The sequence below is a fragment of the Fonsecaea nubica genome (assembly GCF_001646965.1).
Source record: "Fonsecaea nubica strain CBS 269.64 chromosome Unknown Scaff90, whole genome shotgun sequence".
Lineage (NCBI taxonomy): Eukaryota > Fungi > Ascomycota > Eurotiomycetes > Chaetothyriales > Herpotrichiellaceae > Fonsecaea > Fonsecaea nubica.
Genome location: NW_019173763.1, coordinates 65,598 through 79,902, shown reverse-complemented (window position 1 = coordinate 79,902; position 14,305 = coordinate 65,598). Strand labels below are relative to the sequence as shown.

The 14,305-nt window shown below is 53.3% G+C and overlaps 6 protein-coding genes across 6 annotated transcripts; 3 read left to right on the top strand and 3 right to left on the bottom strand.

The window, feature by feature from the left end:
• Positions 1–457: 457 nt before the first annotated feature.
• On the top strand, positions 458–1,623 carry AYO20_09579 (hypothetical protein; the record flags this gene model as incomplete). The annotated part of the gene is made up of 2 exons (XM_022647848.1): positions 458–501; positions 567–1,623. 2 exons carry the CDS (start codon positions 458–460, stop codon positions 1,621–1,623), a joined length of 1,101 nt encoding a protein of 366 aa, XP_022496194.1.
• Positions 1,624–2,833: 1,210 nt separating this feature from the next.
• On the bottom strand, positions 2,834–5,419 carry AYO20_09578 (hypothetical protein; the record flags this gene model as incomplete). The annotated part of the gene is made up of 3 exons (XM_022647847.1): positions 2,834–3,073; positions 3,772–4,567; positions 4,635–5,419. 3 exons carry the CDS (start codon positions 5,417–5,419, stop codon positions 2,834–2,836), a joined length of 1,821 nt encoding a protein of 606 aa, XP_022496193.1.
• A 1,698-nt stretch (positions 5,420–7,117) lies between these two features.
• On the top strand, positions 7,118–7,790 carry AYO20_09577 (hypothetical protein; the record flags this gene model as incomplete). The annotated part of the gene is made up of 2 exons (XM_022647846.1): positions 7,118–7,382; positions 7,480–7,790. The coding sequence occupies 2 exons, from the start codon at positions 7,118–7,120 to the stop codon at positions 7,788–7,790; spliced, it is 576 nt and encodes a 191-aa protein (XP_022496192.1).
• Positions 7,791–8,175: 385 nt separating this feature from the next.
• AYO20_09576 (hypothetical protein) lies at positions 8,176–10,032 on the bottom strand (the record flags this gene model as incomplete). The annotated part of the gene is made up of 6 exons (XM_022647845.1): positions 8,176–8,531; positions 8,636–8,880; positions 8,919–9,370; positions 9,430–9,491; positions 9,551–9,959; positions 10,015–10,032. 6 exons carry the CDS (start codon positions 10,030–10,032, stop codon positions 8,176–8,178), a joined length of 1,542 nt encoding a protein of 513 aa, XP_022496191.1.
• A 514-nt stretch (positions 10,033–10,546) lies between these two features.
• Positions 10,547–11,153, top strand: AYO20_09575 (hypothetical protein; the record flags this gene model as incomplete). Its single annotated transcript, XM_022647844.1, has 4 exons — positions 10,547–10,614; positions 10,695–10,767; positions 10,829–10,939; positions 11,013–11,153. 4 exons carry the CDS (start codon positions 10,547–10,549, stop codon positions 11,151–11,153), a joined length of 393 nt encoding a protein of 130 aa, XP_022496190.1.
• Positions 11,154–11,198: 45 nt separating this feature from the next.
• AYO20_09574 (hypothetical protein) lies at positions 11,199–14,156 on the bottom strand (the record flags this gene model as incomplete). The annotated part of the gene is made up of 5 exons (XM_022647843.1): positions 11,199–11,932; positions 11,993–12,279; positions 12,391–12,584; positions 12,656–12,918; positions 12,995–14,156. 5 exons carry the CDS (start codon positions 14,154–14,156, stop codon positions 11,199–11,201), a joined length of 2,640 nt encoding a protein of 879 aa, XP_022496189.1.
• Between the last annotated feature and the right edge of the window lie 149 nt (positions 14,157–14,305).

The following is a 14,305-nucleotide window of genomic DNA, read 5'->3' as shown; positions in this document are numbered from 1 at the left end:
CTTGGAGGATTCAAACTTTGACGGCTTGGAGGTGAGAGAACAAGGACAAAGGGCGTGCGGTGTTTTCTCATTATGAACGTCGAAACCCCCGCAAGTGTGCAGGTCAAGTTACATCCCTTGCAACTCTCTATTCTTTCTTGTTGCCCGTTGGCATTCTGGGGATGGGCCTTATTCCTATGGACACATTTGGCTTACCAAGCCAATTGACCAGTTTGTTGTGACGCGAGTAACTTTTGCTATAGCCACGAACCGGTACAGAGAAGGTTCAACCCCGTCGCTTTAAGGTCCTATGTATATAAGAGATCGCCAGACTCTCCGTGGTACGGTCTGTATTGAACAACTTTCTCGTTTAGAACAGTCGATATAAAGTGATCGCAATTCGCACCTACCAAGCTTTTCCTCCCGTGTCGATTCAGGAGAGAGAGAGACCGTCTAACTACACGAGATCGAACTTGATATGGCTCCCACCAAATTAGGCTTCATTGGCTTGTCCGCTGATGGGTATGTTGTCCCGCAAACAACAAGACGCTGTGTTGGAAGCTGAGCGAGATGTTTCCGTCCTGCAGACAATGGGCAGCCAGTTCACATCTGCCACATATCCAGAAGAGACCAGACCTGTTCCAGATCACGGCGCTGCAGAACAGCAGCAAGGCGTCGGCGGAGAAAGCTGTGCAAAAGTACAAGCTGGGTGGAGATGTCGCATGCTATGACGACCCGGAGCCTCTGGCCCGCGATCCCAATGTCGACATGGTGGTCGTGTCAGTCAAAGTGCCCGAGCATTATCGACTCATCAGGCCGGCGTTGGATGCGAAGAAGGATCTCTTCGTCGAGTGGCCGCTCGCGGCGAATGTGAAAGAGGCAGAAGAGCTCACGGCCCTGGCGGCGTCCCAGGGGGTCAGGAATGTTGTCGGTTTGCAGGCTCGTCAGAACCCGAGCATCCGCAAGGCCAAGGAGATGGTGGCCAACGGCGAGCTGGGCGAGATTCTCGGCACCACCATGCTGGGTTCAGGCATGGTCCTGGGCGCAACCGAGGCCCCCGTGTACGAGTACATGGCCAAGATCGAGCACGGAGCCAATCTGATGACCATCCCTGCCGGACACGCCATGGACGCCCTTTGCTACGTCTTGGGAGAGATGACAGAATTGCAGGCCAAGTTGGCGACGCGGCGCCCGACCATGGACATTGTCGATGCCTCGGGACAGGTCCTCCGAACCGTCAACAAGACCGCGCACGACTGGATGTCGGTGACGGGGACACTCGAGCGCGGAGGAGGTGTGGCCACGATTGTCTATCAAGGCGGCCTTTCGGACACGGGCAAAGACTTTTACTGGGAAATCAACGGCACCAAGGGGACTCTGGTGCTCGAGGGCCCGAACGGCCACATCCAAATGTTCCATCCGACGATCAAGTTCGTTCCAGCGGGTGCCGGGCGCGCACAGCTGAAAGAGATTCCAGTCGAACCGGCCAGTGACTTTGCGTATAATGTGGGGAAGGTCTGGGATGCGGCCATGGGCGAGGGAGACGGCGGCGTCGTGACCTTCAAGGATGCGTTGCTCAGACATAAGATGATTGACGCGATCTACCGCAGCAACGAGAAGGGGACTCGGGAGTCGTACCTTTGAATGTCCAGATACAACACCGGTTTGGCTGAGGGGCTCAGGACATCGGAGGATGATAGCGCGTGTAGGGGTTTGAGCCATTGGTTTCCCTTGACCAGTGTCTCATTCTCTAGAAATGAATGCACATGTCGTCGTAGATCACCTTAATTATTCAGCTCCTGCGCCTATTTCTCAGTGATAGGCCAGGAAATGAGGCTGATCGACGACGGGGAGGTCCACTTTCCCCTTGTCACGAGTACAAGGACTCCCAGACAGGTATCCGGGATAGAATCTCCGCATCCACCCGGTCTCCTTGCCCACTTATCTACCCACCTGTAGTCGTTCACCGCGCAGGTTCCAACGGCCAGGGCCGCAGGCACATATATTTGCGCGACTCAGCCCCCACTTTCAGGCGGTGGGAACCATTCCCTCCAATAATACCCGAGGACTCGGTAGATACGAGTACGCTCGAGTCCTCGAGTGCCACGTGGTGGCATCAGCCCTATAGACCTGACCTTACCTTGCCTGCATGGGTCCTGGTCCTGGTCCTAGGCGGCCCGTTCTGGACATCTGCGCCTGCACTGCGCCCGCCTAGGGCGCCCCTTGTAAGCGCTTGTGCCGGATTTGGGAGACCCCGTTGATGAACTTGTCCTGGGCGGGTGGCTCTTCGGTCCGTCCTGATTGGAAAATATCCCCCTCCACGGTTACAGTACATGAGACCCTTTCTCATCTCTTTTTGGTCTTGGGACGCCGTATCCAGATTTCGCTTTCTGCAAGTCTGTGTGTATATGTATGTCGTCAGCTTTGGCATCACAGGTGACGAAAGGTCCCTTGGTCCTTGGGGCTTTGGTCATTGGACTATCCAAGTCCGCATCGTCTCGTGTACCTCGCCCAGATGCTCGGCTGATTTGCTGGTGTTGGTGACATGGATGCTCATTCGTGACCCTGTCGCTATCAAGATGTTACCACTGGCTGGATGCGCACCGAGCTGAGGCACTGCCACTGACTGTCACGCCCAGCCCATGAGAAGACCGCTGCTTGGGAGGTCCAGGGGACAGGTGAAGATGTATAAGATGTTCCAAGATCCGCGTTTGTCGTCTCATGTCTTTGAACCAACCACCCAGTACACACGCAGGTCTACCATCACCGAATAACTTCATCACAGTCCAAGATTTCACACCAAGGCTAACCCATCAACGAGGACACTACCAGAGACAACCCGGGGCTTTATCATCTAGTATACAATGGCATCGGCTTTCTTCGCGCGCAAATCAGTGCTCTCCATGAACACAACACCCAATACACCAGCCAGGTTTTTCCAGACATCTTCAACTTCATCTTCGACATCATCATCATCGTCGTCGTCATCATCATCAAAAACATCCTCTCCCGTCACATCCAAGAACCAGTCGACCAGCTCCACGAGCAGGAATAACGCCGGCGCACCAGGCTCCGACGCAGACTCTCTCTCAAGCTCTATGAGTAACAGTTACGGATCGTTTATGCGGTCCATGTATACCAGAGGCCTGTGATTTGAGCATTTCTTCCAAGCCACTTCACGCGAGGGTAGTGTTTTACCCAAGACCGGTGAAGGAGGTTGGAGGAATTGGGATTCCGGGCACCCATGTTGGACTGTGGTGGTGGTTTCTTGGGGTTATGCGAAAGTGTTCGAGCCAAGTTTTTTTGTGGGCGAGAAACTGCCAGAACTAGGGGCAGATGGAGTGAGCTGTTTGGACAAGGCTTCGCGGGACTGAGGGAGTAGTTCTTTTCGAGAGATCGTCATCTCCACATCTCTGCGTCCTTCTGGAAAACCTGTCGACATTACACCTGCTCGGTTTTTTCAGCGGTTAGATGTTTGTCTGATGAAAAGAAAAAAAAAAAAAAGCAATCTTGGTTCCCACTGGTCGATCTCCCTCTTTCCGATTCTCTAAGGTGTTTCTTTGTCTGGCATTCGTGGTTTGAGACTGATTTCGAGAGTCTAGCTTGGAAGTGCGGATACTCATATCGAGTCGGCTCCCCATACCAGAGAAACAACGGTAATATCATCTCACGGACTTTCTCGATCTGCGAGCTACGCCAGGAAAAAGCAATCCTAGTGATGAACACACGCACAGGTCAGCCGGCTCATTAAGCCTGTTCAGAGTGTAGGTGGCTCTGGAACAGCAAACTCACCTCGAAAAGGCCGTGATCAGTCAAAAACATATTCCCCGTGGGGATTTCAAAACTTAATGGACTCTCGTCACTCGATGTCCAGTCCCATTGTTGTTCAAGGAGGACAGAGCTCGTCAAGTTTTCATCCCTCGCAAAATTGTCCGTGACGTGGTACGCGGGTTCAGTTCCGGTTTCTGCCTCTGTTTCGATATCAAGCCCGTCGATGACCTGGAAATCTTCTTCGCGTAACTCACGCACGCTGTCGCCTTGGTCGTGTTGTGCTTGAGCCTGTTTGATACTGCTTTTTGGTGCCTCGTGAGTATCAGGGGCGGGCGATTCTTGGAACTGTTGGACGTCGCTCAGGTCTGCAGAGATGCTCGTTCGAGAAGACTGGAGAGAGGCGGAGCATTGTGGAAGTTGGTCAAACGCCATGGTTGCAATATTTCGGATCTGCGTGAGGGCTTCAGAGCTCAGGCAAACCTCACTAGAGCTAGAGTGTTTCTTCAAGGAATCCGATACCAGCCTCAAAGCTGTGGCCACATGGTGCGGGTAGGCGTCAATGCTGAGGAGGCACACCATGTCGTTGCGACGTGACCCTACCGTTGAGCCAAATACGGTTTGAAGGGAGACTTTGCATTGCGTCCCCAGCGAGATGATATTGATAGTCTCTTGTACTGCAGCCCATTGCGAGATGCCCAAGTTTGATATCAAATCTCGCCTGTCAAAGATATTCAGGGTATCGTACAGGATCAACAGTCCTAGGTGATAATGAAGAGCGAGAAGGTCTTGGAGCCCGTAAACTCTCAATATACGGATTCTGCAGAAGGACAGAGCACTTACACCAGTTGAGCTGGGCCTCGAAGTCGAGGAACAGCAATGCTCACTTACACGCAGCGAGCAGCGGAGCATATGTGACGTCGTATCTGTGCATGCATTGGACAACGGCAGTCTGTGCACGGACAACGAGGTGCGGCTCATGGCGGTAATTGAACGCTTCGCGGATCGAGGCGACCGCTTTCCAGAACAACCCTTTACAACCGCTGGCCGACTGAACTATCCAGATCGCGCGTTGATTGGTCACCTCGAAGCCGTTGAGTCGCCACGATTCCGTCTTGTCGTGGAATTCTTGCGCAGTTCTTTGTAGGAGCTGCACTGTCCCCTCTTGTTCGAAGCCTAGAAGACTCGCGTGGAGAATTGATGGTAGACCGGTGCTCAAAGACGCCGAAGTATCAAAGACGAAACCAGCCCAGTATACGATGGTCTCGCGGAGCTCGTAGCCCTCGTCAGTTGTGTTAGAGGACGCGACTGCTGATTTTGCCCCTGCTCCTACGAGTGCGGACTCAAAGCGGTTGACATATCTCCTCCTAGCCCGGACGCTCTGTAGCTGCCGCATCGCAATGTCAATGCACACTTCACCAATGTTCCCATACCCGATCTCCTGTTCCTCTAGACCTGGCGGCATGGGAGTCATTCCAAAGATATACAGTGCAAGTATCGATCTGTAGCAACGCCTCCGCAAGATGAGGAGGATTTTAGATTGTGCGTTCTGCCAAAGCCTGCGGGCCAGGTCATTCAGTTTGTCAGTTGAAATGTTCTCTCCGGCAACCAGAGGGAGCCACCGGACACTGAATGCGTGGACGGCTGCATTTAATGCGTGGTTGACCACCATGTCTGCTTTGACACACACATTTCCTGGTCCTGGGACTGGATGTCTGGTTTCAACTTGGCCATCATGACCCCGGCACGGGCATTTCCATTCGTCCAAGCTCACAAACAGCCTGGAAATGATTGTTCTCGAGCCCTATGTGTTCATCCATTCTCATTAACGACTGTTTGTCTGTTCAGCGGACGAATATAACGCAGAAGGGGGGGGGAAGGTGGGGCAGGGTCTGGACTTGCATCTGGCAGACCCGGGTATGGGCAGCAGCCGCTGCCGAGCCATACGCCGAGTGCGGTCTCAAAGATCGAGGAGAAGATGTGCCACATGGAGAAATCGATCGAATCCTCACGTAGGTTGAGCGCGCGGGCAACTCGTGAAGACGCGGTGGATCCTGAAGATGATGTTTCTCGGCCTAGAGATCTAGGTGTTTCTCAGATTTGGCGTAAAGTCATAAAAGAAAAGGTTGATACCAACACAGACCGTCCGCTGTTATGTATATTCTCCTCGTATTCGAATGATCGATGCACTGTGTCTTCTCCGTTCTCAACGCTGTCAACAGAAAATACCGAGCTCGACAGACGCCGACGCCGCTTAGCGACCTCAAGCCACTAAACAACCCACATGCTCAGCCCCAATGCCACCACTGGTCCCGTAGAGAACAGAGTCGACTCACTTTGAAAGTGCAAGGCCGCTCTTTCCTGGCGCAGTTGGTGCATCTGCGGTCGCCAAGGCCGCCGAAAACAGCGACGCCTCCCCCTTCTCGCCTGTGCACAGCATCGCAACGGATTCTTGAGGCCCGACAGCCATCGCAGCTTGAGTTTTGTTTTCGCGGAGGACGGGGCGTCTTTTCCATTTTGTTCTCCAGGCTTGTTTGCCTCTGAGTCTTCAGTTAGAGGATGACTCCGTGATGGAGACAGGAAGACAGGTACATGGTACACAGTAGTATGGTGAGGGCTCTCCAGGTGAAATCCGAGTCTTGACTTCGCATGGACTGCGACTGGCAACCAAGGAAGAAAGGCTCGGCAGTCTGTGACGAGCATTTTTATCGCCCGGTCTGGCGGAACCTTCACGGGAGAAACACGGTAGCGACATGTTCGGCTCTCAGGCGTGAAGGCACTGGGAGGGACTCTCCACTTGTCAACTGGCCAAGGCCCATGAGCACCAGGGGTCGTGGCCCCTTTTCTGGACAGCCTCGAGTTGGGACCAAGACCCACTTATTTCTCGCGTTAGTCTGCTTTGGGAAATATCAACATCGTCATTCCTCCGGAATCAGCTTGGAAGATTCCCCTTCTCGTGAGTCTCGAGATGGATTAGCAAGCAAGAGTCTACTAAGAAGCAATATATGCGGGGTTGAGCGGGACCAAATGTCGGACGAGATTTCTGGGTCTCCATGTTCGGGAAGTACGTTGCTGCGGAGGTTGTCGTTAGGGACTGGTAGGTCCAGGTCGGAACCCCTCGCAGCATCTCCTCAAGAAGGTTATTATACTCATCCGACTGTGGGGGCTCTGGGACTCGCTTCCGAAATGACTTCCTCCGCAAGATGGTAGTTTATGATGGGTTGCCGAGCAGTTATTTCCCTCTGCACCATCGAGCGACCACAGATAGTAGTATACTTCTACTGTTGATGTATATACCACGGACACTTCCTATCTAGATATCTAGAGACCATATCGTACCCTCCCAGAGCTACTCACAGGTGCTGTGAAAATGTCACACACGCCACTCCCCCATCCGCGCAGAATCGTCACCGGCCACGATGAGGAGGGAAAAGCGATCTTCCTCGCCGATTCGCGCATCCCCTTGGAAGTGACCAACCTAGGCGCCAGCCTCGGCGTGCTCTGGGAGACGAAGCAGGTCCCGACTGATAACTCTGGGAGGGATGATCCCGCGACGACGAGGACGACGGATCTCGCGAATAAGAGCGGGGTGGTGCTTAGGGTTGTGGACATTGAGCCCGGTACGACCCAGATAGGTTTGTCCTCCAATCCCCTTTAGTGATGTGGGCTTGAAAGAAGCGGGAGGAAGGTGGTCCTTATCAGAAAAGGAACAGAGAATCTAATTGTCGTCAGGCCAAGATGCTCTTCCACAGGACCGAGTCGCTCGACTTTGGGATTCTGTTCGACGGTCGAGTCTCGTGGTGAGCTTCACCTCCAGCAACATCTACTGCAATTCCTTCTCCTTACATCTTATTCCTTTCTCCTTCTTTGCCTCTTCAATGCAACCTGCACTGTCTCGTACTGATCAAAGCGTCTTGGTGCACAGTTACTTGGACGACGGCGCGAGAGTCGACATGGAGCCCGGCGACGTGTGTGTCCAGCGCGGCACGATCCACGGGTGGACAAATGCCGGCACAAAGACAGCACGAATGTATTTTGCTTGATAGGTACGTTGGCCTCCCGAGAGGCTTTTCTCGTTGCCGTTATGTCATTTCTTTACTGATCAGGGTTGGTGTTGTCGTCGAATAGCCGCGGAACCGGTCAAAGTGGGAGACAAGGTGCTCGGGGCACATGGATACCACAAGGAAGATGTCGCGACGGGAGGGACGTAAATAATCTAGTGCGAATAACAGGGTACTATGTTTACATTCGAATGCTTGTGTGTTCGCAGTATTGCGATACAGTTTCAACACTTTACCAGGATATGTATTGGTGGATCTTGTATGTATTTACAAAGAACCAATGGCTACCTCTGGTCATGGATACATCTATCTAGACGTGTTCTTGGACAAGGTATCCGTATGCTCGGAGGAGATTGTTCTGCGTGATTTAAACTCGGGGTGGATATTTCAACCTTTTCTCTTCTTGAAAGTCATTCTTTAAGCTCAAAACCTCAATGTCTTGCTCTATCATCGGATCGCCCACTCGTTTCCGGTGCCCACTCCTCGCCAAATTGATGTAACCGGGCCTCAACCTCGTAAAGACACCCTGTGGATCGTATTTCTCGCTGACCCGCACCAGTCTCGCTAGGTTCTCCTCTCCGTAGCTGGCGAACACGTCCTGATCGCCCGCCGCGTAGTTAAGGTAGACGTACCGGTGGAACTTGTTATGTGCTGTCGCCGTCTCCGTAACGCGCTGGGTGAATGTCCGCGCGAGGGATTCGACGAGATCGTCGTCCGAGGGGTCTTTCCATGACCAGAGCAGGGATATCACTTTTTGGGGCACTTGGTTAGAACACTTACGCGGTTTGCTGGAGAGTTGTCTTTCGGCTTGGGACCTAGGAACTTACCGAATAGAGGTCCGTCTTTCCTGCTGATGCCCAGCGGATTCTCGGTCTCGTCCGCCGGAAGCATTCGCGGAAGGAGAGGTTGTAGCAAGATCGCGGGGACAAAGTCCTTGATAGTATCTCTGTGTGGGTTGATAATGTCCTTGTAAATCTCCATGACTTCGTTGAGGACGACGACGTCGCTTTTGACCGCCAACGCTAGTGTTTTCGACCTTTTGGCCGGGATGTTAGCAATCGGCCATCTCTGCCTGACGGCGTCAAAGAGGATATGTATGATATGACATACCTCAGCCCATGGGGATTATTCGCATTCAACTCGACAGACAAGTCGGCAATGCTCCGGACCCTGGTCGACGACGCAATCGACGGCAAGGCCTTGAACCCGTCAAACACAGGAGGATCTTCCCGCGGTTGTCCATGGGACAGAACCGCCGTGGTGACGAACTTGCCCATCGGCGCGACGTAGGCCGTGATGATGAAGGCCTCGGCGTAGACATCTGCAGATGACGAAGAGGGATCCTGGCTTTTACAGAACTGGTCCAGCAAGGCGACCGCCTCCGCCTCTGAGTCTTCGAGATACTGTTTCACCCCGCCCCAGATCTGGCCCTGCTCGAACGCAACGAACTCGAATGTCGTCACGACCCCGAAATTCGTGCCCGCGCCGCGGAGGGCCCAGAAGAGGTCGGGATGGGATGCGCGTGTGGCGGTGACGATGTTGCCATCGGCGAGGACGATCTGCTGGCATTCGCTTAGGACACCTGCGTCTGCATGGCCTCGTCACCTCGAGGTCGACATACCTCGTAGCTCTTGACATTATCACACGCAAGCCCACGCCGGCTGGCTGCGAAGGAGATGCCTCCTAGACTGGGCAGTCAGAGCTGATTCGTCGTTCTTGTGGTCTCGATATGTATATCTCACCTCCGAGAGTCAAACCACCAACGCCGACAGTCGATATACGCCCCCCAGGCACACTGACTCCCAGCGCGTCAAGTCTGCCGTAGACGTCCCCCCACTTTGCCCCTGCGCCGACGAACACGGATTTGCGATCAGGGGCCACTTTCACCGAGTTGATCCTGCTCAGATCAATCAAGATGCCATCCTGGATGCTCGATGCGCCAGCGTAGACGCCATGTCCGCCCGCTTTCACCGCGAATGGGACTTGCTGATCCCGCGCGGTCTGGAGGATGGTGGCGATGTCTTTGGCGTCTTCCGGGAATACTTGGACAGCGGGGACCAGGGCTGCCGACTGGGCCGTCAAGTACTTCAGCTCGCCCGGCCGCGGTGCTGCGATTTTGTCCTTGCCCAGTTGGCCGCGGAGTGTGGTGTACTATCTAACCCTTAGCACTTTGATATTGTTTCCAGTTGGAGGGGCTCGTACTGACCACGTCTTTAGGGGCCATGACTTGTGTTGTGGAAGGAGGTCGAGCAAAATAATAGAGAGACGGTGTTCTGGTAATAGCGCTACTTTATATACTAGACTTGCACGTGTGCAAAGATCCTTCACAATCCAAGCTAGTGTATGGTCTGGGCATCTGAAATACTCCAAGTAACACGGGTGATTGATTCGGCTCCCGCTCGCGCTTCCCGCTTCCGGGAACCGAAAGGCCGTAAACCCCATGAGACCCCGGCGCCCCAGATTCCCGCAATTCCTAGTCTGTGCACAGGATTATGTGCCGCTGGAGAAAGCGGAGTCCATTGCGGAGCGCGTCGAAGGTCTCATCACGGTAATCTATGTCGGGAGTTCCTTTGATCAGGTTTCCGGAACCGGAACAGACCAGGTCGCCCACGGGAACACCACCTTTCCAAGAAATAGATACATATACCGCATGTTATCTCCTTTCAATCTCGTCCTTCTCACCTTTGTACCCCCAAAGATTTCATTGCCGTTAAAGTACAACCTCACAAGTGACAACCATGCCCTGCAAGCTACAGATCCTCATCAACAAGCAAGACCACCTCAGCGATGAGGAGTTCCACCATTAGTAAGTTCGTCCAAAGCGACATTGCACTGGCACCGGCACACACAATACAACAAGTCACCGCTTGACTAATCCTGTCTCAGCTGGTCCGTCGAACACTCCAAGATCTGGCTCAGTACCGAGATTGTCAAGAAGAAGATCATCACATACTCTCAGGTTGAGTGTTCCGAGCACAGCACTGGCGAGGGATCCACCATGGGGCTGACTGGTCAAAAAGTTCCACGTCGACAAAAAGGCCACGGCGGTTCTGACCGACTTTGGCGTCGATATTGGTCAGTGGGACGGCATCGTTACCATGGTGGCGGAAAGCATGGACGAGTTGTTGAGCGTAAGATGGGCCCCTTTTCTCTCAAAAAGTTCATTGGAACACAGATCTGTTGACGAAATCTTTCAATGTCAAGTTCTTTGCCGACGAAGAGTATCTGCGCGTGGTGGTGCCTGATGGGAAGAAGTTCCTGAAACGCGAAACGGCCATCATGATGATTGGGGAGGATCATCCAAAGAAGGTCGATGGAAAGGTCGTGATAGATATTGGGAGGTAGACTTATAGAACTAACTTATCGCTTGCCGGGCGACTCGACCTTTCTTCAGGCCTGCTTCTTGTATTTGAACCTCTCCAAGAGCGTCGTCAATGCCTTCTCTGCTGCTTCCTTGGTTGGTATCGTGCCGGGAAACCCGAACTCTTTCCAAACGGCTTTCTGGACCTCGGGCCGCTTCCGCAGGTAGTGCATACAGGCCCCCTCGATGTAACGCTCCTTGATGATTCCGCTGTCGTACCAGAAGACACGGTCCAGGATAAGGAGCACTTCCAGACAGATGATGATCATCTCGATCGACACGAGATACGTTCGAACCGCAACGGTGACGGCGACGTGAGCACCTCCAGCGATCCACAACATCGGCAGGGCGGTGCCTGCGGCTATTGCTGCGTCATTGAGGGCCGCGCTGAAGATGCTCGCGCTCAGGAAGGAGCCGCCGAAGATTCCCAGGAGAATGGCCGAGTCATTTTTGACCGGCTTGGGCACCTTCAGCGCGTTGCCGATGATGGAATCAATCGCAAGGGGATCAGGCTCGGTGTAATCGTATACCGTGGCAATGGCACGAATGGCCTTTGACAGGAGTTGCGATTTCTTGTCTTTCGAGCCAAGGAATTGGAAGTTGGGTCGATGTCGACCAAATTCTCGTACGGCGGCTTGGATGGCTCGTTTGTGCCGGTCCTGGACGAATCGCTTCTGCGCCGATCGATGTATGTCGGCAACAATCTCGCTGGTCAGTTTGGCATATGACGCAGTAACCAAATCCCTGATCGACTGTGTGCCGCCTGAATCCTATCAACGACTAGATCTAGAAGATCGAATGCCTGCCTGGAAGGGAAACGTACTTGCTGTGACATTCACAAAGATCGTGGACCCGATTCTTGGAAATCGTTGTCTCCACTCCGCGGCCATTGACTCTGTTCTCTGGGTATATCTCGTAGAGACGAGTGGCCGCAGGTTCTGTCTCAAGGCATCGGGTAGGTCTCCCCATCGGTAGATCTCGTTGAGTTCCTGGTGACCCTCGTCGATCAATCTATTTCTGTTTTCATCAAACACCGCCGTCTCAACGTCAGAGAGGAGCTTATCACTCATGGTAAAGACGTGAACCAGAGGGATTCGTCCGAGATCCGCCCTGAAGAACGTTGTATCGCTTCCTTGAATTCTGGGGTTGTCTGTTGAAGTACAATACCTTGTAACCATGTCAAAAGCGAAAACAGTGGCATTCTGTGCTCCGACAACTCACCATATACAATGAAGCTGGTCTTGTAGCCTAGGCTTCTGCCCACATTCGGACACAAAGTTCTGGACATCGCGCATTTCATTGTTGGTACCAGTCTGAAACCCTCTAGCATCGTGTAATGACAATGTAGGGTTGCCACCGGTGATGGCCTCTCGTATTCGACTTCGTCCCATCCTTGCACCGTGCTCGGGGACTGTCTGGTCCAACGTCAGAGTCAAAATTAGGACCCATGGAGTGCGGCTAGTGCGGCTAGTAAGGTCTTACTCACTGCCATTCGGCCAACAACTTTGTTGATCAGTGCAGATTTTCCAGCATGCGTATGCCCTGCTATCAAGACTCGAGGTAAATCTGGGGCCATTGCACTGTGGATCTCGTCATGTATGTTCCATAGCGCTCGGTGTTCGCGAATGATAAATCGATCTGTGTCTCGCAGTTCCTTTTCGAATTTCCACCTGTTGACCAGCTGAACCACTCCAGGGTTCTTGTGGTCAAGATAATACACGGAGGGGTGAATGAAGACACCGTGAGGGCCTAGGTCAGTCAGCATACAGGTGAATACCGTGCACCCACACTTCCAGTCTGGGTAAGAGGAAATAGGTATACTTACTGTTTGAGAGATAGCCAACTAGCCCTCCGTCTTTGAATATGAGTCGGTCGTCCTTTCCCGGGATGTCGATCCCAAAGTCAAGACTGGCGTTGAGTCCAGGCCTTTTCATTGCGCCTGTCAAATCTGTCACAGATGATTTTATCCCGTTCTTGTACCGGATCTGCCTCACTGGGACACCGCGTGGGAAGATGAGGTGTGATGGGTCCGTGACGTTTGACCCTTCTAGGCGTTGAAACCCGACTTTGAACCCATACTTTTCAGCCTCGCTGACGATCCACTGCAGCGGCCACAGAGCCAGACCGTCCTCCTCGCATCCTCCGCAGAGATTGCCATGCGTGCCAACGAACCAGGCCTCCTGAAGACTGCGTGAACCATCCAAGTCTTCTAGGTCCGTAGACGGGAACTGAGTAGGCCGATACGCGTTCCTGCGCTCAAATAGAGCAAGGGCGTGTCGCGCGTGCAACGTCGTTCTCAGAAGACCCATATCATTGAGACCCTCGTCATCCAGGGCCTTGACTGTATCAAACAGGCCGAGAAACTTGATTGCTGGGCTGGGTCGGGTGTGGTGTGATCGATGTGCAAACACAGAGTTCCGCAGTAGGTCATCTCTCGTCTTTGCGGCGTGATAAAGTTGTAGGGACTTGTCGAAAACGTCGTCAAAGTCAGGGTCATTGGCACGCAACGCTCCCAGGTGGTGAAGTAGACCGGCAACGGCGCGGACGACGAAAGCGCCTCGGCTTGAGCCGAAGAGAAAGATCTCATCCTGGGATGGACACAACTTGCAGCATCGCTTGTAGATCTCTTTGATTTTAGACTCGTAGCCAGTTCTCCCTTTCCCAGTCACTCCAGAGACGAGGCGCTCGATGGGGCCATCGACGGCACCTATACCGTCGACAATCGGGTGTCGTTGCTGCAACCAGGTCTTCCCGGTTGCGTCCTTGACTTCTCCCACAGCTGCCATCATCCATAGCCGACTGATGTTTGTAGCATTGCCTTGGGGGGCCCCAATTGCTCCGTCTGGAGTCAACCAAGTGCCATCTGCACAGATAATGAGCCGGATAGGGTGATGCGCAGTGCCGCAGTCACGACATGGGCTCGTCTCTCGATCCTGTTCCGGATCAGCGATGGCAGCCGATGGTCCCGGGGATTCTTCTCTGGTCATGTTGGAGACTGAGGCTTTCGTCTTGTAGTAGAACTCGACAAGGCACGAGGATAAAACCGTACTTCAGCCTTGCTCAGCCTTGCGTGTCTGTGACGTTTCTCACTGTACCGAACCTACATTTCACGATGTGTGGTAGCAGTAGAATGCAA